At 30.2% G+C, this 24,631-nt stretch overlaps 2 protein-coding genes across 2 annotated transcripts; one reads left to right on the top strand and one right to left on the bottom strand.

The window, feature by feature from the left end:
• Nucleotides 1–908: 908 nt before the first annotated feature.
• Nucleotides 909–3,173, bottom strand: LOC126666178 (uncharacterized). Its single transcript, XM_050359174.2, has 2 exons — nucleotides 1,621–3,173; nucleotides 909–1,529 (listed from the first exon to the last, which is right to left on the bottom strand). The coding sequence occupies exons 1-2, from the start codon at nucleotides 2,125–2,127 to the stop codon at nucleotides 1,035–1,037; spliced, it is 1,002 nt and encodes a 333-aa protein (XP_050215131.1). The 5' UTR covers nucleotides 2,128–3,173; the 3' UTR covers nucleotides 909–1,034.
• Nucleotides 3,174–11,583: 8,410 nt separating this feature from the next.
• On the top strand, nucleotides 11,584–17,568 carry LOC126675155 (probable sulfate transporter 3.5). The gene is made up of 12 exons (XM_050369759.2): nucleotides 11,584–12,094; nucleotides 12,472–12,679; nucleotides 12,788–12,959; nucleotides 13,232–13,297; nucleotides 14,203–14,316; nucleotides 14,518–14,634; nucleotides 14,729–14,855; nucleotides 15,506–15,792; nucleotides 16,379–16,569; nucleotides 16,688–16,770; nucleotides 16,850–16,926; nucleotides 17,017–17,568. The coding sequence occupies exons 1-12, from the start codon at nucleotides 11,773–11,775 to the stop codon at nucleotides 17,236–17,238; spliced, it is 1,986 nt and encodes a 661-aa protein (XP_050225716.1). The 5' UTR covers nucleotides 11,584–11,772; the 3' UTR covers nucleotides 17,239–17,568.
• Nucleotides 17,569–24,631: the final 7,063 nt, after the last annotated feature.

Here is a 24,631-nt window from a genome sequence, read left to right as displayed (position 1 = left end):
AAACAATTCAATTGCAAGCGGTTCAAGGCATTTTGCAAAGGACTAATGATCAATTTGAAATTTACTTCGGTGGCGCACCCCCAGACAAACGGAATGACAGAAGTCACCAACCGAACCATAGCACAAGGAATAAAAAAGAGACTTTCTCAGTACAAGGAGAACTGGGTAGATGAATTATACAGCGTTCTATGGGCATACAGAACAACTCCTAGAAAAGGAACTGGCGAAACACCTTTCAGGCTCGCCTACGGCACTGAAGCAGTAATTCCAGTAGAAATTGGCATACCCAGTATCAGAGTAAACTATCTAGAAGAAGAAACCAATGAGGCTAGAACAAGACTATGTCTAGACCTACTAGAGGAGAGAAGGGATGAAGCGGTAGCCCGAGCCGCTACATACAAGAAGCAAGCCGCAAAATACCATAACAAAAGAATGAATTTTAGAGAATTTCAAAGAGGCGATCTGGTCTTACGAAACGCGGAAGTTGGCAGAGGAAACGCAGGAGTAAAGAAAATGCAAGCTAATTGGGAAGGCCCCTTCATCATAGAAGAAGCTACTGGCAAAGGCGCATATAGACTAAAGACAATAACTGGGTCGATGGTACCCAGATATTGGAATGTAGAACACCTGAGAAAGTATTATCAATAAATTCATGGCTTGTACTTATTTCCATTTTTGAAATAAAAGGCGATTTGGCGAAACAAACCTTATAGGCTCGCTCGAGACCTAATACATACAATTTAACAAGAGTCGTTTGAATCTTAGTTAAAAATAATTTAGACTCGTCCGAGTCAAATAAATAAAAGGATCCATTCGGACCTACAAATAAATCACACCAGCAGAAGTTTAGATTAACTTCTCAAAATAACAAACGAGTTTAGATTAACTCTACAACTAAAGAAAAGCAATGGTCAAAAGATCATTATATTAACAGAAGCAAAATTACAAAGGATCCGCCCACGATCCAATACAAAAAAAAGGGCGAAAGCAAAAAATACTAAAAAGCAAAAAATACAAAAAGGAGAAAATAAAAACTAAGCCTTATTCAAAGCGTCTTGCTTCTGCTTATCAAGCTTCGCCTTCACCTCCTTCGCCAAAGAAGCAGGGTCCAACTGATTGACTCCAGAAAGATCGACGCCAGGATTCTGCTCCCGCAGCTTTGCCCCGATCGCCAACCGGTATTGAGTCATGACTTGGGAATAAAAGCTCCCAGAGTCACCCAATCGCCGGCGGAGACGCCCCTCTTCTTTCTTCAGATCATCCCTCTCCTTAGTGAGAGCACCTGAAGAAGACTGTAGAGACTCGACTTCCTCGGACAAAGTTCGAACCCGAGCCTCTAAAGCGGAAATCTCCCGAGTCTTGGTAGATACGGAGGACCTCAGCTGTTGGATCAGACCAGTCGCCTCGCCAGCCTCCTCCTCCATCTTTTGTTTCTCGGAGAGCCAGGATTCGGAATCTCTCTGGAGCTTCTTCAATTGATCCACCGCATCCCTTCGGCGGCGCTCCAAAACAGCGATGGACTGGACCACCTGCGAAAGAAAACAACAAATAAAAAAAAAAAAAAAAAAAAAAAAGAAAAAAAAAGAAGCAAATCATAATATAAAAAAGAAAGAAGCATACCGAAAAACCGCCGAGACAGGCGAACTCAGCCAAATTATCGCCATGTTCGCGATCAATGGACTCAATGTCCTCCTTTATCATAATATTCTCCATGCAAGCATGAAGAATGGCGACGTTTGAAAGACGAGGCGGATTTTGCGCGTCCGCCCAAGCAGCAAACCGAGGTGCCTCCTCGAAAGACACCCCAGAAGATTTCTTCTTCTTGGGACGCTTGGCAGAAGCCCCAGCCTGGTCCTCAGCAGGACGCTTCTGACCGCCAGTAGGCAACCCCTTCAGAGAAGGAGCTGATTCCTTCGAAGGAAGCAAAGGCGACTCAGAAGTCGCAGCAGGAACTTGATCGCCGGAAGCAAGACCAAGATCCACCGGATTAGGCGTTGGATCCGGTACGGCGACCGAAGACGGATTAGGAACGCCACTGGTGACCTCGCCCATATCTACAGTCATATCGACATGAAAATTGTCAAGCAAATGTTCAAGAGAAGTCGACATCCTACAAAACAAAAACATAACAACAAAAGATTAGAAAAATACCTTCTAAAGGAAGACCCGCCAAAAGTATCTCACGGCGACTCAAATACTGTTCTAAAAGAACGCTGTACTTGGGCTTGTCAAAACGACAATCCGACAGCAAAGACAGGGCGAAGTCCTTCTCCCCATCATCCAGATCAGGTACATTAGTAAGCGAAACCTTACTAGAAGTAAAACTCCGCGAAAAAGAAGAGAAAGAAGAGTGCTGAACCAAGAAAAACTTAGGGGTCCAACCCTTCAAAGAAGAAGGAAGACTAAAAAGAGACCGATTCGGTCGACCACCAGCAAAAATAAATTCCTCACCCTTTCGGCGGGAGAAAACATAAAAATAATTAAAAAGAGCAAGCGAAGGCTCCTGCATCCGAACCCTACACGATTCCATAAAAGAACAAAGAAGGCGAATCGCGTTCGGATGCAGTTGACCCAAAGGAACACCTAAATTATGACAGACCTCTACGATTAAAGACTCTAAGGGAAACCTAAGACCCGCTAAAAGCTGTTCATGAAAAATTACTATCTTGGAAGGCGAATCAGTGCTACGATTCGCCCGATACGATTTTGCCGGTCTCAGAATAACATACGACTCGGGAAAGCTAAATTCCTCGGAATAACCGAGTATCTGCTCTCTTGACAAGGAGCTCCGGGTATATTCTAGCTCGTCACGAGCACCCTTCGCCCCCTCAGTTACTTCTGACATTTTAAAATTTTTAAAATGGGGGGGAAACACGGAATGATGATGAAATTAAAACTCGAAAAGATCAAAAGAAAGGAAAAGAAGAAGAACAAGACGAAGAACAAGAAGAACAGAAGGAATAAAATGAAAACTGAAAAACTACCAAGAAATTAAATTAGAGAAAAGGTAAAATACCTCGCTAGCAAATACGCAGGATCAAAAGAAAGATAAGGAGCAACTTGAAAACGAGGAATCTTGACAGCAGAAGAAGAAAACCCACAGAAAGCTTGAAGAAATCGAAAGTCTAAGCAGAGCGCAGAGAAAGCAAAAGTTGAAGAAAGAATAATTGAAGAAAATGAACAATTATATAGCCTAAACCAAAAAGAAACTGAAAAGACGAGATCCCATAATTACAAATAAGGACTAACTAATGGCGCACGAAGACACTTGTCCTTCATCCAGTCATAACCGTCTACGGATGGACAACATGTGGCAACGCAGAATCTCACTAAAGATGAAACGCCGCCCACAAACATATGAAACGACTCGCCCGGAATACGAAACGACTCGCCCGTATAAAAGAACTCAGCTCCAAAAGAGCTAAAATCCACTAAGGCATAAATGCCAAACTACTTCAGCTCACTTGCGGGGGGGCTAATGATGGATACCGAATCCTACTGAAAGTATAATGGAGCCGAGTTGCAGGGGATCCACTCTCAGGCGACGCCGGACTCCCCCTGAAGACCGAAAGATACGGAGGAGATGCCGAATCTCTAAGATTCGGTAATACACTAATAAAGACCGAATCCCACATGATCCGCCAAGAGCGCGTCAGGTCCGGGATTCGGGTAAACGACTGAATATGGAAATATTGTCCTATTTGGACACAAACACTACATATGGAAGGATAAGCTCTACTTTAGGAAGATAAGACTATTTAGGAAGACGTTCCTAAATAGGACTCTTATCAGATTAAGGTAGATCTCGACAAATCAGGAGAATCCCTACGATACGGCCGAATCCCTACAAAGTAGGATTCACCTGCCTAATACAACTCTACTAGGTATATTCGACTACTATAAAAGGAGCACGAGGTATGCCTAGAATGACAATTACATTCACATACTCAAAACGCTGCTCAAAGCTCTAGACTGACTTTAGCATCGGAGAGTTAATCGGACAACCACCGTCCGGTTAGCTTCTACCCTGTTTTGCAGGTTCACTCACCGGTTCAGAAGGCAGACTCCATCAGATATGAATAAATTCAGATATTAAAATCATCTAATTTTATTATTGATTTTTAAAATGAAATATTTTGTTTTTAATTAATTAAAATAATTAAAATGGGTTATTCGATTTTAAATTACAAGTTTAAATACTGTATTGATCCTTTATTTACTTTTTTTTTTCTTGAAAAAATAAGAGAAAATAATTAAAAAAGATCATAAATCACAATTGCTTTTCACCAATTGCCATCTTAGCTAGAGTTATTTCTTTGTTACCATTATTATTTTAATTAATAGCACAAAATTCATTTAGTTTTCATTTACTGCCATCTTTCTCAAGTTTACACATATAAAAGAATAAACACATATTTTTTTATGTTAACCCATTTTCATCCCTATCAATAGCTTACATGTGTCTCTTTTTCTCTCTCATGTATCCCTCCTTTTTTTTCATATGGTCCCCCTCCTCTCTTTCTCTCTCTTGTCATTTGTTCTCCCTCTATTACTCTCTCTCATGTGGTGTTTTTTATGAAGAGAATAAGAAGGAAAAAAATGACAAATGCTCACTCACTACTTAACAAATTATATTTCAAGATTTAGTATTTTTTTTCTTAACTTTTAAGTAGTCAGATTAATTACTATTAAAGAGTAGGTTTACATTTCCCTCTAATCAACTATTCTACAAATTAATTAATCATTTTTTTTATTTCTAATCACTAGTTAAACAACTTAATAAAAATAAATATTTATGGACTTTTTAATAGTTCGGTAATTGAAAAAATTGCTAAAAGCAGTTGTATGAAATTAAACATAGATATTCTAGAGCAGATACATTATTTTTAGTATACCCATGTTGGATTGAGTCTAAAAATTGATAAAAAAAGCAGATCGAATATTTTTTTATATTTTGAAGTTTTATTTATTTAATTTATATTTAAGAATCTGAAATATTTTATATTGTTTTTTAAAATATAATTCAGATCTCGTAATTAAAAAATGGATACATTTGCGATACATATTTGATACGTCTGCGACACATCTGCGGTACACCTGCGGTACATATTTGATACATCTACGATACATATTTGATACATCTACGATACATATTTGATACATATACGATACATATTTGATACATCTCCCAACATATATAATACATATTCGATCGTTAAAACCTTTCTTCCTTGTTTTTTGTACGTCTTGTTTTTAAGTAATATTGCATATATTTTTATACATGTTAGATACATCTCAGATACATATTTAATACTCCCTCCGTCCCACTCTAATTGACAAAATATGGAGTTTTTGGTGTCCCATTCTAATTGACAAAACTAACATAACTATAATTTTTTTCTTTAACTTTCCATCTTTACCCTCATTTAAATTTAAACTTTTTATAGAAAAAAGGTAAATATTTAATCAGAATTTGACTAATATACTAATAGCATTAATTAGCTCCATTATCAATAGAGGGGTATACAAGTAATTATCTATGTCATTTATTAGTTTGTATTGGTTATTGTAATTTAGTTATTTTGTCAATTAGAGTGGGACGGAGGGAGTATATAATTTGTAGTTAATAATTATCTTAGATATATTTTTTAATGTAATTCAGATCTCGTAATAATTAATGGATACACCTTTAATACATATTTGATACATATCTGATACATAATAGATATATCTCTAATATATAATTATATATGACATAAAAATTATATCAGACCCGCATTCGATATGTATTGATAATATATCGATAAATAATTTATAAAAATTGTATTATTTGTATATTTATGTATTTTTTTAAAATTTAATAAATTTAAGTTTTTAAAATTAAAATTAATATTATTTTTAAAATTTATGTTATATAAATGAATTATTTATGTATATGGTGTGTGTGTGAGAAATGGGGACCACGTGACATGAAAAGGAACCATATGAGAGAGAAAGAGAAACACATGAGAGAGAAAAGGAGATCATGTGATAAGAAAAAGAGAGAAAGAGAGGAAGGGAACCACATGAGAGAAAAAGAAGGGACACATGAGAGAGAAAAGGGGACCACGTGGAAAAGAGAAAGAGGGACCACGTGTTTTCTTTTTATTGAGATGGCATGAATATAAAATTTTGATGTTTTGTGATACGATGTAAAATAAATGAGCTAAATGGCAATAAGTGTAATCGGAGCCATTAAATAGAAAAAGTGAATAAAAAATCTCCACATACATATATGAGATATACATGATCAGGATTAGACTAACGAGGACAAACAAGAAAAAGATCTTAGACCCCAATTAATTAGCATGATTAAGCTCGAACTTAACCTAGTGATTCGACTTTCTTTCCAACAATATATACACACAATTTATGCAAGTATAGAGTTTCTATCTATCTGTTTTCAATATTATGGCATAATTCTTAGTAATTAGGGGAATTGGTATCTTTTTTCTTGAATTTATTAAATTTCATTAAATTAAATATAAAACATTTATATTTTTAAAAAATTCCGAATAATTATGGAAATTGGAATCATTTTTTTTATTAATTTATAGTTTCATTCTCCAAAAACAGAAAGAAAGATTACTTCTACAGGAGTATGAAAGGCATATCTCTTTTTTTTTATTCTATTTAAAACATTTATATTACAATTTTTTGTATCATTTTATATGAAAATTTTCTTATCTCTTTTAAAAAATGATGACTATTCTATACAAATTACAAAATCACTATTAATTGAGATAAAATAAAAACAACATAATGTTTTTATTTAGGTGAAACCTATCCTAAAATCCCTATTCGTTCCATTTTATTTTATTTTTACTTGATTTTTATACTTTTAAAACAATTTTATAAAAAACATTATTAACAAAAGTGCAAAAATGTCAGAAATCGAAAAAAATTGTTTTCATAAATACAAGAACTAAATAAAAAAAAGTAGAAGAACTTCATAAATCTGTTTTTAAAAATACAGAGACCAAGTAAAGAAATATAAATAGTTAAGGACGAAGTAAAATAAAAATGAAAAGTAAATTTTTTTTAGGATAGGTTAAGCTCTTTATTTAAAATTAACAAATAAACTAATAATAATATTTATTTGTGGTAATTTCCTAAAATACATGTTTGGTTAACTTATTTACACTTTTACATATTAGTTTTTGACTTTCTTTTCTGAATTTTTTTATTTACGAAAAATACATTTTTTTTTATTTCACAAATACCTTTTTTCAGTTTTGGATTTTCACCCAATTTCGGTTTTCGGTGTTTTCGGTTCGGTCAACCAAACCGACTGATTGCACAGCCCTTCAGTTTTTAATAATTTATTTCTTTTTTTATAGATTTTTTTCCTAAATTTTTTTTTATCATTTTTTGTAATGTAACAATAGTATATATAAATCTATGAATAAGACTGCAAATTTATAGTGTATATGTAGTGTTCGGTCAATCATTTTTTTCCTGGATTTTTTTCCCTAAATTTATAGTGTATATGTAGTGTATTTATGGCAGTTTTGTAGTGTTTTTATGGTCTATACTATAAAAACACTGCAAATACACCATAAACACTGCAAATACACCATAGATATACTAAAAATGGCAGAAATACACCAAAAATATAGATATCCCGAAAAATACTAGAAATACACCAAAAATACACTATAATGTATATATATATTATAAAATCACTACAAATACACCATAAATCAATTTTTTACAAAATCAATAGCAATAAATAAATCTATGAATAAGAAAAAGACAAAATAATTATATGAATAATAGAACAATTTTATAAATAAAAAAATTATAAATCTACAATAATTTATTTATAAATTTTTTGAATCATCACAAAAAACATAAAAAATTACACAAATCTAATAACGATGTCGAGAAATACATAGCGCGAACGGAAGAGACGAACGGACTAACGCGAACAGAAGAGACGAACGAAAAAACGACCGAAAACGACGAAAAATTCATCGGAAGTAGACGAACGAAAGCACGAACAGAAAAGATTAACGGAAAAGCAACTGGAAGAGACAAACTGAAAATCAAAAGAAAAAGAAAAAGAAAAGAAAAAGAAGAAGAAAAAAAGAGAACTTTGAGAGATGAGAGAAAGAAGAGAAAAAAAAAGCTATTTAAAAGTTTAACCTAAAATGAAATAAGGTTACTATATATAGTGGGTATTTTTGTAAATAAATTATAAAAATAAATAGTCTAGAAAATAAGGAAAAGATGGCCAAAATGGTGTAAATATTTTTTTTAAAAATAAATATTTTGCAAATATTCCCTATATTTTTTAGTTTATATATAAACCATTTTCCAAGATTAGAACAGTAATTACAGTGTTTGGCTTTTAGAGATCATATTATTATCCAACTCTCATCTAACAATTTATTTTTTAAAATAGATTGGTTGTTAGATATTGAAGATTTAATTTAAACTTTTTATTTTAGTAAGAAAATATTTTTTTTAATATTACAATAAATAATGATGTATAAATAATTATCAGTTATTTAAGCAATAAATGATAGTCTGCATTTTAAAATAAATTAATAAAAATATTGTTTATTAATTTGAAATAGAGAGCCTTATCAATAATGATATTACGTTGTGTTTATATAATAACTCGACCATTATATTGAACTGATAATTATGGTTATCGAATTCGAACCGGATTGGACAGTTCACCTGAAAAACCCGTGAACCGGTAGATCAACAGTTCGGATTGCATCAAAATGTTATATTTACAAATCCATAGTTTTTTCATAGAACCGGCCGGATAATCATTAAATTAGAACCGTGTCCGGTTGTCCTTATGAAGAAATAAAGAAATTGAATAGCAATCACGGAATTTGAACTCCAGTTATAAGAATTGAATGAATGTGCACAAAAGCACTATGCTACTTTTAATTTTTATATTCATATCTCTTATTATATAATATATATACTAATTAGTAGTAGTAATTTCTACTATATATCTATAGTTCTATAAACGGTTAACTCCGATTGAAATCCGGTTGAATTTTTAAACTCTTTCTAATATTATTGGGTTTATGATCGGGCCAGATTTGACAACATTACTGATAATAAATATAAAATAATTACTTAGTAAATTTGTATTCCTCAATAAATTTATATTCCTCAAATTAGCTATCACAAATTTAATGAATGTAGGTAACGAGAATTGGGTCTCGGAGTAGTTAAAACCCTAACCTCTTTTCTCTTTTTTCTTTAAAAAAACTCTAATCGTACATATCTCTTTTCTCAATTCTTGTTAGGCTGTCGTCAATGGTTTAGGTATGCCGTTAACGGTAGCCATATTTTCTTTTATGTTAATTTAATTTCATATAATATAATAAGTAGCCAATTTTTATTCATTTTTTTATGGATTAACATTATCGACGAAGCGCAAATCCAATTCAAATTTTCATAAATCAAAAATCGAAGATAGATTGGAGATTTTTCGACAACAAAGATGAAATCGTTCATGTACTATAGTAATTTTTTTTAATATTATATTATATTTGTTTGTTTTGAGAATTTTGTTTTGTCATTTTTATATGAAAGATTTATTATTTTTTCTATGTAAAAGGTTTAGTGTCCTTTTTTTATGAAGGGTTTTCATGTGTTGATTGTATCTGATGTCATATTTGTAGTTTCTAATTTCATAAATCAGTTTGCGGGTGAGGTGAAAACGGCACTTTATTGGCGAAACAGTTAGATAATTTATTTTTTATTTTCTAAGTAGATTAGTGAATCATGCAGCATGTTGTTTGTTACATGTCAGATTATTGGATTTAGTTTTCGAATTTTTCCGAGTTTTTTACAAATATAACTATTTCCTATTCAATTAATGAAATTTGATAAATTCTAGGCTTAATTTTTTAAAAAAACCCCACCTTACATTTTTTTTTCCGTTTATACCCTGACCTTGTAAAAACACCATTTGTACCCAATTTTGAGTTTTTATGTTTCATCTCTACCCAAAAGCATTAAATTGTACTCTTTTTATTTGAAAAAAAGTTTAAAACAATCCTTCATTTTTAACTTATATACGAATTAGATATTAATGTTATTAATAGTACAAAAATACCATCTTTATCAAAAAATTAAAAATAATAATAATTTTTTTAAAATTTTTTAAAAAATATTTCGAATTTTTTTTAATTTTTTAATTTTTTTAAAAATATTTCCGACAAAAAAATTAAAAATAATAATAATTTTTTTTAATTTTTTTATTATTTTATCAAATTAAAAAAAATTAATTAATTATTTGGATGTATTTGATTATTTTTTAAGTTTATGGATTTATTTGTATATTTTAAAATAGAAAAAAGTATATTTTAAACTCTTTTCCAAATAAAAAAAGTACAATTTAATGCTTTTGGGTAGAGATGAAACATAAAAACCCAAAATTGGATACAAATGGTGTTTTTACAAGATCAGGGTATAAACGAAGAAAAAGTGTAAGGTGGGGTTTTTTTTAAAGAATTAAGCCTAAATTCTATATAAGAAAAAAAAAGCTAACTAGAATTGGTCTATATCATAATAAAAATGTTGTTCGTCATAATTAGTTATGTGTGTATTAATCCCAAACCGTTTCCTATAATTTGGAAATTGGTTAGCTTTATTATCCACTATGAAACGAAAAACTAACTTATCCAAAATAAAAATAAAATCAGTCTTTAATACAGCACTTGGACACCCTTTTACCGAGAGGATAAATGGCCTCATCAGTTTTTCAGTTATCTCTTTAATTAACTTTTTTTATATATTTATCTATTGGTTTAATTTCTTAAAAAAGCCCCACCTTGCACTTTTTCTTCGTTTATACCCTGACCTTGTAAAAACACCATTTGTACCCAAATTTGGATTTTTATGTTTCATCTCTACCAAAAGCATTAAATTGTACTTTTTTTATTTGGAAAAGAGTTTAAAATATATTTTTTATTATTTTAAAATATACAAATAAATCCTTAAACTTAAAAAATAATCAAATACATCCAAATAATTAATTAATTTTTTTAATTTGATAAAATAATAAAAAATTAAAAAAAATATTATTATTTTTAATTTTTTTTGTCGGAAATATTTTTAAAAAAGTTGAAAAAATTAAAAAAAATTCGAAATATTTTTTAAAAAAACTAAAAAAAATTATTATTATTTTTAATTTTTTTTGTCGGAAATATTTTTAAAAAAGCTGAAAAAATTAAAAAAAATTCGAAATATTTTTTAAAAAAACTAAAAAAAATTATTATTATTTTTAATTTTTTGAAAAAGATGGTATTTTTGTACTATTAATAACATTAATATCTAATTCGTATATAAGTTAAAAATGAAGGATTGTTTTAAACTTTTTTTCAAATGAAAAGAGTACAATTTAATGCTTTTGAGTAGAGATGAAACATAAAAACTCAAAATTGGGTACAAATGGTGTTTTTATAAGGTCAGAGTATAAACGAAAAAAAAATACAAGGTGGGGTTTTTTTAAGAAATTAAGCCTTATCTATTTTATTTCAATCGTTTTCCTATTCGAATTATGAAAACTGTGAACAATCCTTGTCAAATTTGGCATTTTCCACTAAACTTCCTATATATATAAACTCTAGCCTACCCAATTTTCTTTACCTCAATCAGCCCTAAAAATTAAGAGAAACGAATATTTTACAATTCCCTAATTTTCTTTTTGTTGTTTCGTTAATTTCTCTGCGTTTTGTGTAATTAATTTGAATAATGGGTACTCTTCCTCTTCCACACCCTAGCCAGAAAGTGAACTATGCGACACCAAGAAGTTTCTTGACGACGTTTAAATCGCATTCCAAAGAAACACTTTTCCCTGACGATCCGTTCCGTCAGTTCAAGAATGAGAAAAAACCTGGTGCAAGATTTAAGAAAGCTCTGCAATATTTCATACCTATATTTTCATGGTTACCCAACTATAAATTGCAGTTTCTTAAATATGATTTTCTTGCTGGTCTCACCATTACTGCTCTCGCCATTCCTCAAGGCATTAGTTACGCCAAACTCGCTCAAATCCCTCCGATCATCGGCCTCTGTAATTCAACTTTCTTTCTCATTATTAGGGTTTTTCATTCTTTTTCTTAGTTCACTCTGTACTTTAAATTTTGATAACGTTTGACAAGAATTCTTTTAGCAATTTACCACTCTGAATAATTTTATGATCAAAAAAAGGTGATGTAAATGTCGAAAGAGTATATATTTCGGTCTCTACGGTGCTATTTTTTATTTAAGAATTGTTTGGTGTTTCAAATTATAAAAAAATTGATCATGTCTAGCATTGTCAAGATTTAAAATTGATAGGGTAAATTTGATGATTTTTTGTACGTCTAACTTGTATTTTTTTTATTTTGGACTTTTTAAAGAGTTAATTTTGTTTCGATAATTTGAATTAAATTTTTTGGATTGGTGTAGATTCGAGCTTTGTTCCGCCGTTTATTTATGCCGTGTTTGGAGATTCGAAGCATTTAGCAGTAGGGACGGTAGCAGCATGTTCATTGCTAATAGCAGAAACGATCGGAGAAAAAGTGTCGTATGATACTGAACCAACATTATATCTTCACTTGGTTTTTACTTCAGCTTTTTTCACCGGAATTTTTCAGACTCTTTTGGGTCTGTTTAGGTAAGAAAAATAAAAAAAGGAAATCCTATTTTTTAGTTGTGATATTAATTAATTCATATTATTTTTGTTTACAAATTAATTAATTATAGGAAATAATTTAAAATGCAGAATGGGAATTTTGGTGGATTTCTTGTCGCATTCGACGATTACGGGTTTCATGGGGGGAACTGCAACGCTAATTATCCTGCAACAGTTGAAAGGAATGCTTGGAATGAAGCATTTTACTCACAAAACTGATGCTGTCTCTGTGTTGAAAGCAGTTTTCCAAAATAGACACGAGGTTTGTTTTTGTATCAATGGAAAAAGGAAATAAATCCTTGATTAAAAATTTGATAACTATTTACTAATTTATCATGAGAGTGTATACGATTATTTTTCCTATAATTACGATTCTGAACAAACAAATATATTATACAGCAAATAAAGAAGTTAAATCTTTATTTTTCATTTGATGCTTATCCTATTTGGAGTACTAATTTTATTGAACGTAAAAATAATAAATAAATAAATAACAGTTTTAGAAAATTCTGATGATTATTTTTTATATTACAGTGGAGATGGCAAAGTGCAGTTTTGGGTGTCATCTTCCTCACTTTCCTACAATTTACTCGGTACCTTGTAAGATTTACTCCATATTTACATTTTTGTCTTTCACATCACCAACTTATAACTACTAGTGATAATTATTGAAGTAATAATTTTTTTTATCTTAATACTTTTTAATACTATATCTTAAGAATATAATAAATAAATATTTTGTTCCAATTTCATTTACACAACTTATCTTTCTAAATGTCTTAATTGATACAATATCTATTACCAGCATAATTTTAGTTAGATTATTCATTTTTCATCTTTATTGAGAGGCGGAACCAGACATATAGCCTGAAGGGGTTTCCGCCTCCGCAACTTTTTTTACAAAATCACTTTTTTTTAAGTGTAGTTAATTTTTGGATTAAATATTTTTTAGGTCACCAAACTATAGTATTTTTATAAAATGGTTATCCAGTTATTAATAATTATAAAATAGTTACCGAACTATACTATTTTTAAAAAATGTTTACCAAACTATAAAAAGTTACAAAATGATAACCAAACTATTTTTCTTTTTAGAAAACGGTTACTGAACTATATTTTTTTTACAAAAATTATACATATTTTATTGTCCACATCATTACGATGCTAACTCATTTGTAAAAAAATAATACTCGAGTAACCGTTTTATAACTTTTTATAATTCGGTAATCATTTTGTAAAAAAACTATAAATTGATAACTATTTTATAACTTTTTATAATTCGGTAACCATGTAGTAACATACTATAGTTTAGTGGTCTAAAAAATATTTAACCCGTTAATTTTTATACCTTTCACCTCCTAAAAAGATACCCCATGATTATGTCCTTTTATTTTAGGTCTGCCATTATTTTCATTAATTATTAATTAGTGACGTGAGAAGTAATAATTATTAGTCAATTAGAGTTTCCTTTTAAAGTAAATTCTGATGATTTAGTTTGAATTCAGAGGAGGAAGAAGCCAAAATTGTTTTGGGTTTCAGCCATAGGACCAATGGTGGTGGTGGTTGCTGGCTGTCTTTTCGCCTATTTTGCTCATGCAGACCGACATGGAATTCCAATTGTGAGTATTTTTCAATATATTTTTAAACCCACACACAAATAGGACCCAGAAAGCATTTAATTTTCTCATTAAATTAAAGTGGCTGCCTGTAATATTAAGAGAACAGTGAAAATCTTTTGATTAATTATAACATTTTCTTCCATTTTAATTACTAATAATGATTTATCTAATTAATTTTCTTTTTTTTGTTAATTTGGTCAGGTGGGTGCACTCCATAAAGGACTAAATCCTCTATCCATAAAGTATTTAAACTTTGATTCTAAGTATCTACCACTGACTATCAAAGCTGGCCTCATTACTGGCCTTATTGCTTTAGCTGTAAGAAAATAAACTCTTTCACCATTTTTTGCATTTTTTCAGTCTTGCTTAATTTATACTAATATTTTTAAAAAAATTAATGAAATTACTGCAGGAAGGAATAGCAATAGGAAGGAGTTTTGCCATAATAAAAAACGAACAAGTTGATGGTAATAAAGAGATGATAGCTTTTGGTCTCATGAATATTATTGGCTCATTCACATCCTGCTATTTGACCACTGGTACTTTTTCATCCTTAATCTTTGTAATTTTCTTTTCGTATTATTTTTAAAAGGGAAAGCGTGGAGATAATTAGTAGGACTGCCTTGAACAATTGATTTATGTATTAAGCCTAGATCTTATTGTGGGCCTGGATATCTGCCTGATTTGTCCATGCCCGTTTTCTTTGGGTCGGACTTTAACAGTTAATTTTTATCTCAAACTGGTACTAAATTTGATCTTTTATGTATTAGCTTGGACTTCTGTTATTGTATAATTTTTAACATGATTTCTAAAAAGCTCGATTAATATTCCGGCCGGAATTGAATAGTAAATATGAGGAACTTGAACTTGCATTATAAATAGTAAAATCCGGTTGGATCCGGCCCGAGCCTAAAAAAATTCGCCTTATGAACATTGTCTAATTTAAACTCAACCTGAATTTAACTCTTCTAAATTTTATTTTTTATGGGCAGTAATTTAACCTTTCATAGTACAAGTTCAAAAAAAAACTCGCATTAATGTAATGTATAGACCAGACTTGAATATTAAACATTAGATCCGAGTGTGGATGGAACTGAAACTTGCATTTAAAAGAGTCATGTCCGGTTAGTCATGATGAACATGTGTAAAAAGAGGAGTTGAATCTAAAAAGAAATTGTTTTTTTTGCAGGGCCATTTTCGAAAACAGCAGTGAATTTTAATGCAGGGTGTAGAACAGCAATGTCTAACATAATAATGGCAATATGCATGATGTTAACTCTTCTTTTCTTGGCTCCGGTCTTCAGTTATACACCTCTTGTGGCTCTATCGGCTATTATCATGTCTGCAATGTTGGGACTAATCAATTATGAAGAAGTTATTCACTTATTCAAGGTCGATAAATTCGATTTTCTTATATGTATTTCTTGCTTTTTCGGCGTTGCCTTCATCAGCATGGACTATGGTCTCATGATCTCGGTAAGAACCATCATTGTTTTAGACATGTTTATGGTCGGATTTGAACGTAAACTCAATTTCAGATCAAGTTCGAAATGAACTTATTTTCATTACCAATACGGTCCGGTATACAGACTTGAACTGAACTTGAACTTACGTATAATTAATTGAGAAAATTACATTTCTTACGCTTTTTTCTTTATATAAAAATATTTTTCTTCAAATATGTGTCCACAAAAATACTTTTTTTTGTGTGTGGAAAATCTACCAAAATGTTGTAGCATCTACTGCACAGCAACTAAAAAATGTTTTTTTTAATAAAAATAAAAACTAAAAGAAGTATATATCTGTAAAAAAAAAAGTTAAAAATTTAAATTTTTATAAACAGTCTCGCAAGAAGAGTTTTTTTACAAAAAATATCTAAATTTTTTTTTTTAAAAAAAATTCAATATTGCCCACTAAAATTTAAATTTATTATAGATTTGGGTTGAATCGGGTTTGAACTGTACAACTAGTGTCCAGGATCGGTCCAAGATGGACGAACCAGAGTGTATATATATCCAACTTTTCATAGCATCTTAACTAATTTTGGTTATGTGAATTTCAGATAGGACTTGCTATAGTGAGGATAATGTTATTTGCAGCCAGGCCAGCTACATGCAGGCTTGGAAAAATAGCAGACTCGTCTTTGTACCGTGACACAGAACAATATCCTGGATTGACTAAAGTACCAGGAATCCTTGCCTTACAAGTTGGTTCACCAATTTACTTTGCCAATTCCAATTACTTGCGAGAGAGGTAATGTATAGTTTCATAAATATATTCACTCAATTCTTTTTAATAAATTGTACATGATTAAATAATGATCATAAAATGTTAAAATTTATTTAAGAAGTTGTAAATTTGGTTGATGTAGGGTTTTTCGATGGATTCAAGATGAAGAGGATCTTTCAGATACTAAAGGTGAACATGTGGAACATGTTTTACTAGATTTATCAGGTATTGTTGAATTGAACATAAATTTGTAGCCGAAGAAAATGTAATTATACTAATCTGCAAAATTTTCTTCACGGTACAGCCGTTACATCTATCGATATGACGGGGATTGAAACATTAGTCGAAACACATAAGATGTTAGGAGCAAAAAACATTAAGGTAGTTTTGTTTTTCTTCTTTCTTGTTATGTATATGCGTAATTACATACATATTATTATTAGCTAATTATGTTAATTGATGTGGATGCAGATGGCAATTGTAAACCCTAGGCTTGATGTGATGGAGAAAATGATAAAGTCTCATTTTGTAGACAAAATTGGTAAAGAATCAATATTTTTATCAATTGAAGATGCAATTGAAGCAAGTCTATTTTCACTTACAACAGAAACAACAAGCGGGCAAGGTCAAATATCAAAACCTTCAAATGGATCAGCCGCAACAAAAATGCAAGATGATCATCCAGATCGATGATGATGACTATGGTGATTGCGCATTGCTCGCGATGCCAATGCAGCTTTTAGAAGGTTATAAATTAGGGTTTGGGTAAAGTTAGATGATGTGCTTGAAATCTAGCATTTTCTTGTACAGAAAAGGAGCGGTGAAGAATAAGGATATTGCAGTTGAATTTGTAAATTGGTGTAAGTTAAGATTTGGAGAGTAAAATATAGAAAAGCATCAATTACTCCTAGTTTAATTACTTCTATAGTCACATGTTTTGCGTAAGAACTAATGTGACATGTTATCCTATAATATCTCTTATGTCCAAAATTTAAATACACATATTTTATTTTTTTCCCTAAATTATAAGCAGTTGAATGATTAATTATCATATTCACCGTTATTAATTATAATATAATGCATCAAAAAAACAAAATTACTATAATTAAGAATTAATATAATATTTTTTTTCTAAATAAACTAAACTTTTTAATACAATATTATAGTATTGTGGCATTGTAGGATCCTATAATAGATTTTCTAAAATTTAAAGGATGGGCTAATAAAATTTATAATCAGTATGAGTTAACTATCAATAAGATATAACTCAAATGGTATAAAAATTGGACAGCAAACTGTTAGAGCATCTCCAACAATGCTCTCTATTATAAAGAGCATCTTTAACTAAATAAAGAGCATCTATTATAATAGAGAGTGTAAATTTAAATTACCTCCAATAGACTCTTTAAATTTATATGTTTTTAATTATTTGAACATTAAAATTGTCCCTTAAATTCGCAGTGTTTGTTGGTTTTTCTTTCACCAAACTATATGCAAGCTGAAAATTCTCTGCAACACTATTTATCCACCATTTGCAACCTTTCTTGGATAAACATATTGAAAAGTAATGTTTGGAAACACATTTGTTAAATTACTCAGTATTATTAGAGAATTGGTTTTGATTGATATATATGGCTACAGAGACAAAGAGTGTGGCGGCTGCTAAAGTTCGGCCAGCCGGTGGTAATCAAGACGGTCGTTTAAAGCAAAAAATTGATTCCTTTTTATCGTTCAATATATTGAAGCTTCTAATAAACAGCAACAAATACATGCTGCTTATGATTCTGAATTTAGATATGTATCAACTATTACTAAAACAAAGAAACCCATCTCAAAATTTGTATTATGTTCTTTAAAATTTGATTGAATTGGTTTTTTGGTTATATATTGTTCGTCAATCTGGTGATTTGGTCTTGCTTCAGTTATAACTTAGAACTTGAATAATCAAAAAGTAAAGAAATGTAAATTTGAAAATCAAATTACTTTCTCCTACAAATAAGGAAATATAAGAGAGAGGTGATAAATCACGTGAGTTTTTTAAAATAGAGAGTTGGTTTGGCTCTCTACATGTGGAAAGCCAAACTCACTCTTTATCTTTATTTTTAAAAATAAAGAGTCTATTGGAGTGATATTTTGTGATTATACTCTTTAAAATAAAGAGTTTTAGATGTTTAAAGAGTCCTTTGGAGATGCTCTTAGGTCGTGGGTTCACTTCCTTTCACAAGCGTTTTTCCCTCCTAAATTATCAAAAAAAAATCATAATGAATTAATTGGGCTTGAACTAAATTAACTAGCAGCCTATTGGTTTGGCCATGCAGATTTCAACCAGGCCCGATCAACACCGTTCTCCTCTCACTCTTTCCGTTAGTCGCACAACCATTTGATAGTAATTGTTAATATGGTGCCATAATTGAATTAAAGTTTCCAATTAATATGACCATATTAATGAGTAAATTTTTAATTATAATTTAAAAACCCCATGTATCATACTATCTATGCAGTAGTCTTGTCGCATTTAACTTATGATATTAATGTTATGGCAAAAAATATCAAATGTAGGGTGTTGCAATTACTAGGGCCTATAGTCCCTTCTCTAATCTTTGGTAGGTTAGAGATGGATCCTGGGGCTCATCTAACTGGATTTTGATATTATGGGTCACTAATTGTTTGTTGTTGCACCCGACGCAGTATTTGCCACATATATATAACCCAAGATATTGTGCATACCGAACACTATAATTTAAGTGAACTTGCCCATGAGTCTTGTATTGGCCCACTTTATGCTTTTAAATATCTTAAATTATATACATAATATCTATCACTGAATTTATAAGAATTTTTTTACAAAAATAATTATTGGCTGAATGTTTGCAAAAAAAAAAAAATTCTTCCAAAAGAACGCTTTTCGTAAAGTATTGGTAGATTATAAATAGAGTGTCTTTTTACAAAAAACAAAAAACAAAATAAAAATAAAAATAACAACACGTATTTTTATAAAATTTCAAAAAAAAAAGCATATAAGGAGTAATTTTTCTATTTCTAATTAGTCTTATACCTCCTTTTAGTTTTGACTTTGGCCTTTTATACTCATCTTCTATTAGGTGATGCTACATAGGGGTATATATTAATCGAGCCGAGCTTGAATTAAGCCATATTCAAATGCAAGCTCAATTGTGTCATATAAATCGAGCTCATGGACTTAAATTATGAATCGAAGTCAAACTCGAATGATATCCATACTATTCGAATTCAATAAAGAATATAAAATTTGTTATTAAGAAAACATTATATTTGATATATTTTAAGTTATTTTCACTACAAAACATAAAATTTAGTAATTAAGATGATATACATCTAAATTTAAAAATGTAAGAAGTCATTATAGTAAAAAAAAAAAAATTATATGTAAGAGTTTTATTTAGACTCGCAAGTCTCACGAGTCTCTTTAATTAATATTCAAATTTGATTAGATCTTTTAAGCCGATTTTCAAATAACTTGCGGATATTCCAACGTGTATGCGGCCTAATGCTACATAATGTGAGAATGGTAATTATGATTTAGTAACAATTGTCAAATAATCAAATTTGTTTATGAATTGTCAAAAAAATCAATTAAAAATAATAAAATTATTATACTAGCATTCAAAAATGAGAAATCTATTGCACCGGATCAAATATTTAAAATTTGAACGATTACAAATTTATAATAAATCTAAAGTCAAATTATCAATAAATAATGTGTTATGTACCCTTTTCTTGGCCTTTGGGAAACAAGTTGTAAGTCTACTTATTCTCGTGAAATTTTACCACCTTTACAGATTCAAATGGCTTCTAAAACATAAGAACACGTCATCTTTACAAACATCTTGAACAACGATTTTGTAATTTTAAAGAAAATTAGAAATACACGAACTTGACTACTATATTATTATTTTTTCTAAATAAATAATTGTCTTAGTATGTGATTTGGCTTTAGGGAAATGGGTAATGTATAAGTGTTAGATTTTAAGATGGAATTTAACATGATATCACAACCTTGTCCATTCACACAATTTAAATTTAGCCTGGCCCACGTGAGTTGCGCGTGAGGGGGATTTGTTACTTGACTCGGACACGTCATGCGTGAGGGAAGTGTTGAAGTGAGAAATCCATATTTATTGTGTGTGTGAATGTATATGTTTTTAAATATTAGTTAGGCACCTCCACTTGAAGGGGGAGTGGCCCGGCCCATATTAGATGTGTGAGGGGGAATTGGTTACTTGGCCCGGACACGCTAAGCGCGAGGGGGAGTGTTGAAGTGGGAAATCTCATATTGTTCATATTGTTTGTGTGTATGGATGGATTTGTGTTTATATATTAGTTGGGCATCTACACTTAACACCAATTGATTTTAAAATAGAATCTAACAATAAGCTTATGTTCGGCTTTCATATTATTTTTTGGATATCTCATAATTGTTCTTAGCTGCGGAATCATAAATTTTATTTAGATGGGCGAATTCTTTTTATAGGACGATATATGGTTCGGCTATTTTTCAACTGAGCGATATGTTGAATGATTTCAAAAAAAAAAATAGACTAAACGACATATTTTTTAAGATCTAACAACATGTTATTTGCCTTTTTATTAGACTAGTTTCGCATTACGTGCTATGCACGTGGCTCGTAACGTAACTCGTCAATGTACATATTAGTAAATTTATTATAATTATATTAATTTTTTATTTATAATTAATATTAAATTAGTTAAGAATTTTTGTAAAAGTAAATATAATATATTCGGTTATTAAATTTTGTTTCATACTGAATTTATTCTTCTTTTAGTTTTATAATAATCATAATTAAATAATTTGGAGACAATTTAGTTAATATTTTACATATTAAAAAGTAAATTGGATATAATTTACCTATTTTAATTAGGACTTTAATTACAATAGTGATTAATTAGATAACTAATTAGTTAATAACTATAAAACTTTTATTTACTAATAAACTGAAAAGGATTATTCGGTAAATTTGCCTGTCCCCCCCTCCAATCCGTGCTTTTTTTTATATAGTATAGATTTGTTATTAGGCTAGACGGCATTGTCGTTTGGCTCAAAGTAACTAAAAAATTATTCAATATTTTTTTTAAATAATTATTTAATACTCTTCAATTTCTAACATTTTTGAACCGGAATGGAGCAATCACCCCACCTCACCCCATTTTAGTTCCGCCTTTGATTAGAATAATCACAAAAGAAAGATTCAATCATTTGAGATTCCCTAGCTGGTTAAGCATTATTTCCCAGAAAGGAACAAAGATGGTGGAATGAGAATATAACCACTTTATACATTATAAGATAGTTATAACTTATATATGGTTTAATATTTACAATTTACAATCATTGGGTTGATAGGATTATTGAGTTAAGAATGGAGAAGTGAGCTGGAAATTGAAATGCAGATTTACTGAACTTGCATTTAAAACTAAACGTATCTATGTTGTGGTTAGGTTAGGTTAGATGGCAAGTATTTTTTGTTGTTACATGCCGACAGTTTTTAATAAACTATTCAAACCTAGCATATGTTTCTCAATCTGTTCTAGCAGTTTCCTATGAGTTTCATCCGATATAAAACCAAACACTGTAATAGCAATTCATATATTGCTTTGCTAAAGCGTGTTATATAACATTTTTTTGCCTTAGAATCCAACATATTTGCTAGTCATAGTTGAGACCGGTCAAATGTTGTCTTATTTCCCTACGCAGGCTTTATCGGGTTCGTCTTTTTATGAGTAAAAAGTTAAAAGACCAGTTTAGTTTAAATTTGTGATTTGAGATTATCAGTAATTTTAATTAATTAAGAATAATATCTTTTAAATTAATTAAAAATAAAATTGAGTTATTATACTCTCTAAACTTGTTTTTTTCTTTGCCAAATGACCTCTATCTCATTTGGCTAAGAAATGAGACATCAAGTTCGAAAGGTTTTGAGTTCGAACCTCCTCGTGCACAAAAGAAGATGAAGATTATTGAAGATTTATGAAGAAGGTACAGGCGTTAAAAGCGACGGATGTGGCATCGTCCCACCAAAATGGCGAGTTCCGAAAGGCGATGTATTCAACGTCATACAGCGTGGATGGCGTGAATAGCGTATAATTTGTTCATATTTGTAATGTTGTATATATAATAGTTTATATATCTATCGCTGTAAAAAAAAAACTTTAACATAGTTGTACCTATTTATTTTTTTATGAATAAAAAACTTTATTAAAGTCATAAAAAGTGGCAAACTCCACTACTCAAACAGCTTACGCTACTTTAGGCTACGACTCCGAGGAAGGAGAAAACAAACTAAGAGAAAAAAATACTATCCGGACACCTATACAAATCTATACCAGAATAAACGAAAGATGGATGTTTACATTTATAATAAAAACTAACATGCTGCAAACAACGAAAATCGACCTCTTCCGATGAAGAATTTTTACTCTGAAAAATTCTTCTGTTACGGCACTTCCAAATATCTCAAATAAAAGTTAACCAAGACGTAATCAATAGCTTAGAATTTTATTAACATAGCTATCACTATTTCAATCAAGAAATAGCGGCTAATAGATTTTCAAGTATTCAAAATACTATTTTATTTTGATTGGGTGATCAAACTTTTATTTATTTTATTTTGATTTTTAAAAGTTCATTTAATTTTAACGGGCAATTTTCTTTATAGCAATTTTTTTTGCTTACTTTTGTCATGCGGCAATTAATCTTTACTTATTTTTATCTGAAAATTTTTCACGTATGCATAATTTTATTTTAGCATAGAACATTAAATCAAAGAACAAAGGGTCAACACACCCCCTGAACTTGTGACACGGGGTTATCTAACCCAATTTATATTTTTTTGAGTAACTAACCCCAAAACTCTTCATTTTTGGGTCAAATAACCCCATAACTTATATTTTTATTTAAAAAAACAGATTTAGGATAATTTTATCGCAATAATTAGGGAAGTATCTAATTATTTTTTTGCATCCCTCACCTCCGATTTGTATTTTACGCGTTTTAAAAATACAATTATGGGGTTACTTGACCCGAAAATGAAGAGTTTTAGGGTTATTTGCTCAAAAAAGTATAAATTGGGTTAGATGACCCCGTGACACAAGTTTAGGAGGCGGGTTGACCCTTTGTTCTTAAATCAAAATATGCATATGTTACCAAGTTTTTAGAAAAATAAACAAATATCGATTGGCACGTATATTTTTTTTCTGAAAAACCGAAATTACAGTTTTTAATAAACAAATTCACGTTTGGTCATCAAACCAATAGTATAAGGCTATAGTTTTGGTACTCCGAAAATCAATTATCCAATAAATAGCTGTCCAATTTGAGTTCCTTTTCAACAAACCCCTGATGGGTTAAACAATTATACAAACATGCTTAACTCATGAATCAGCATAATCTTTTCATTTTATGAGAATAGATATGAAAAACAGTAAATAACAGTATATATTATGCAGACTGTACTATAGTAGTAGTTCCTTCAGTTGAAAGATGGTTGGAAGTTACTGTCCTGTAACGTTCCTCTAGTGCTCTCAAAGTTTGGTGTTTCCTCTGTATTGGTCCAAATTCTAGTCATTAAATCAACATTTCAAGGCAGACAATTAATGGGTCTTTCCTTAGATTTTATTTCCCTTTCTGGCATTAGTTTTAGCAAGCAAAACCGTGAGTGGTAGCTAGGTTCTAGTGGGTGTAACTGATTCCGGAGATTATTGATTTTTTTTAAAATTACTCCATAAAATAGTTATTGAATTTTAAAACGTAATAAAATGATTATTAAACTATGTTTTATTTTAAGAAGAAACTTTTATCAATGAAAAAAAAATTCAAGTCAATTTTTGGTTACATATATACATAAAATATAAAGTATTACTTGTCATAAATAATAAAAACAGATTGTCATATATGCACAATTTGATAAAAAAATCACTTAAAATCATTCTTGAATTATAAATTCAAAAGTTTGATAACCATATATTTTAAAGTTCAGTAACAATTTTTTAATTAATTTAAAAATATTAAATAACCTTCATAATCAATTACCTT

The sequence above is a fragment of the Mercurialis annua genome, linkage group LG1-X, assembly GCF_937616625.2.
Source record: "Mercurialis annua linkage group LG1-X, ddMerAnnu1.2, whole genome shotgun sequence".
NCBI classification, from domain to species: Eukaryota; Viridiplantae; Streptophyta; class Magnoliopsida; order Malpighiales; family Euphorbiaceae; genus Mercurialis; species Mercurialis annua.
This window is presented reverse-complemented; position numbering and strand designations above follow the sequence as displayed.

Coding starts and splice junctions, on each gene's coding strand:
- LOC126666178 (XM_050359174.2), bottom strand. CDS start 2,127: ATGTTTTTGTTTTGTAGGATGTCGACTTCTCTTGAACATTTGCTTGAC. Junction 1,530..1,620: donor CCTGTCTCGGCGGTTTTTCG/GTATGCTTCTTT, acceptor TTTCTTTCGCAG/GTGGTCCAGTCCATCGCTGT.
- LOC126675155 (XM_050369759.2), top strand. CDS start 11,773: ATGGGTACTCTTCCTCTTCCACACCCTAGCCAGAAAGTGAACTATGCG. Junction 14,635..14,728: donor CTGGCCTTATTGCTTTAGCT/GTAAGAAAATAA, acceptor AAATTACTGCAG/GAAGGAATAGCAATAGGAAG. Junction 16,771..16,849: donor TGTTTTACTAGATTTATCAG/GTATTGTTGAAT, acceptor TTCACGGTACAG/CCGTTACATCTATCGATATG.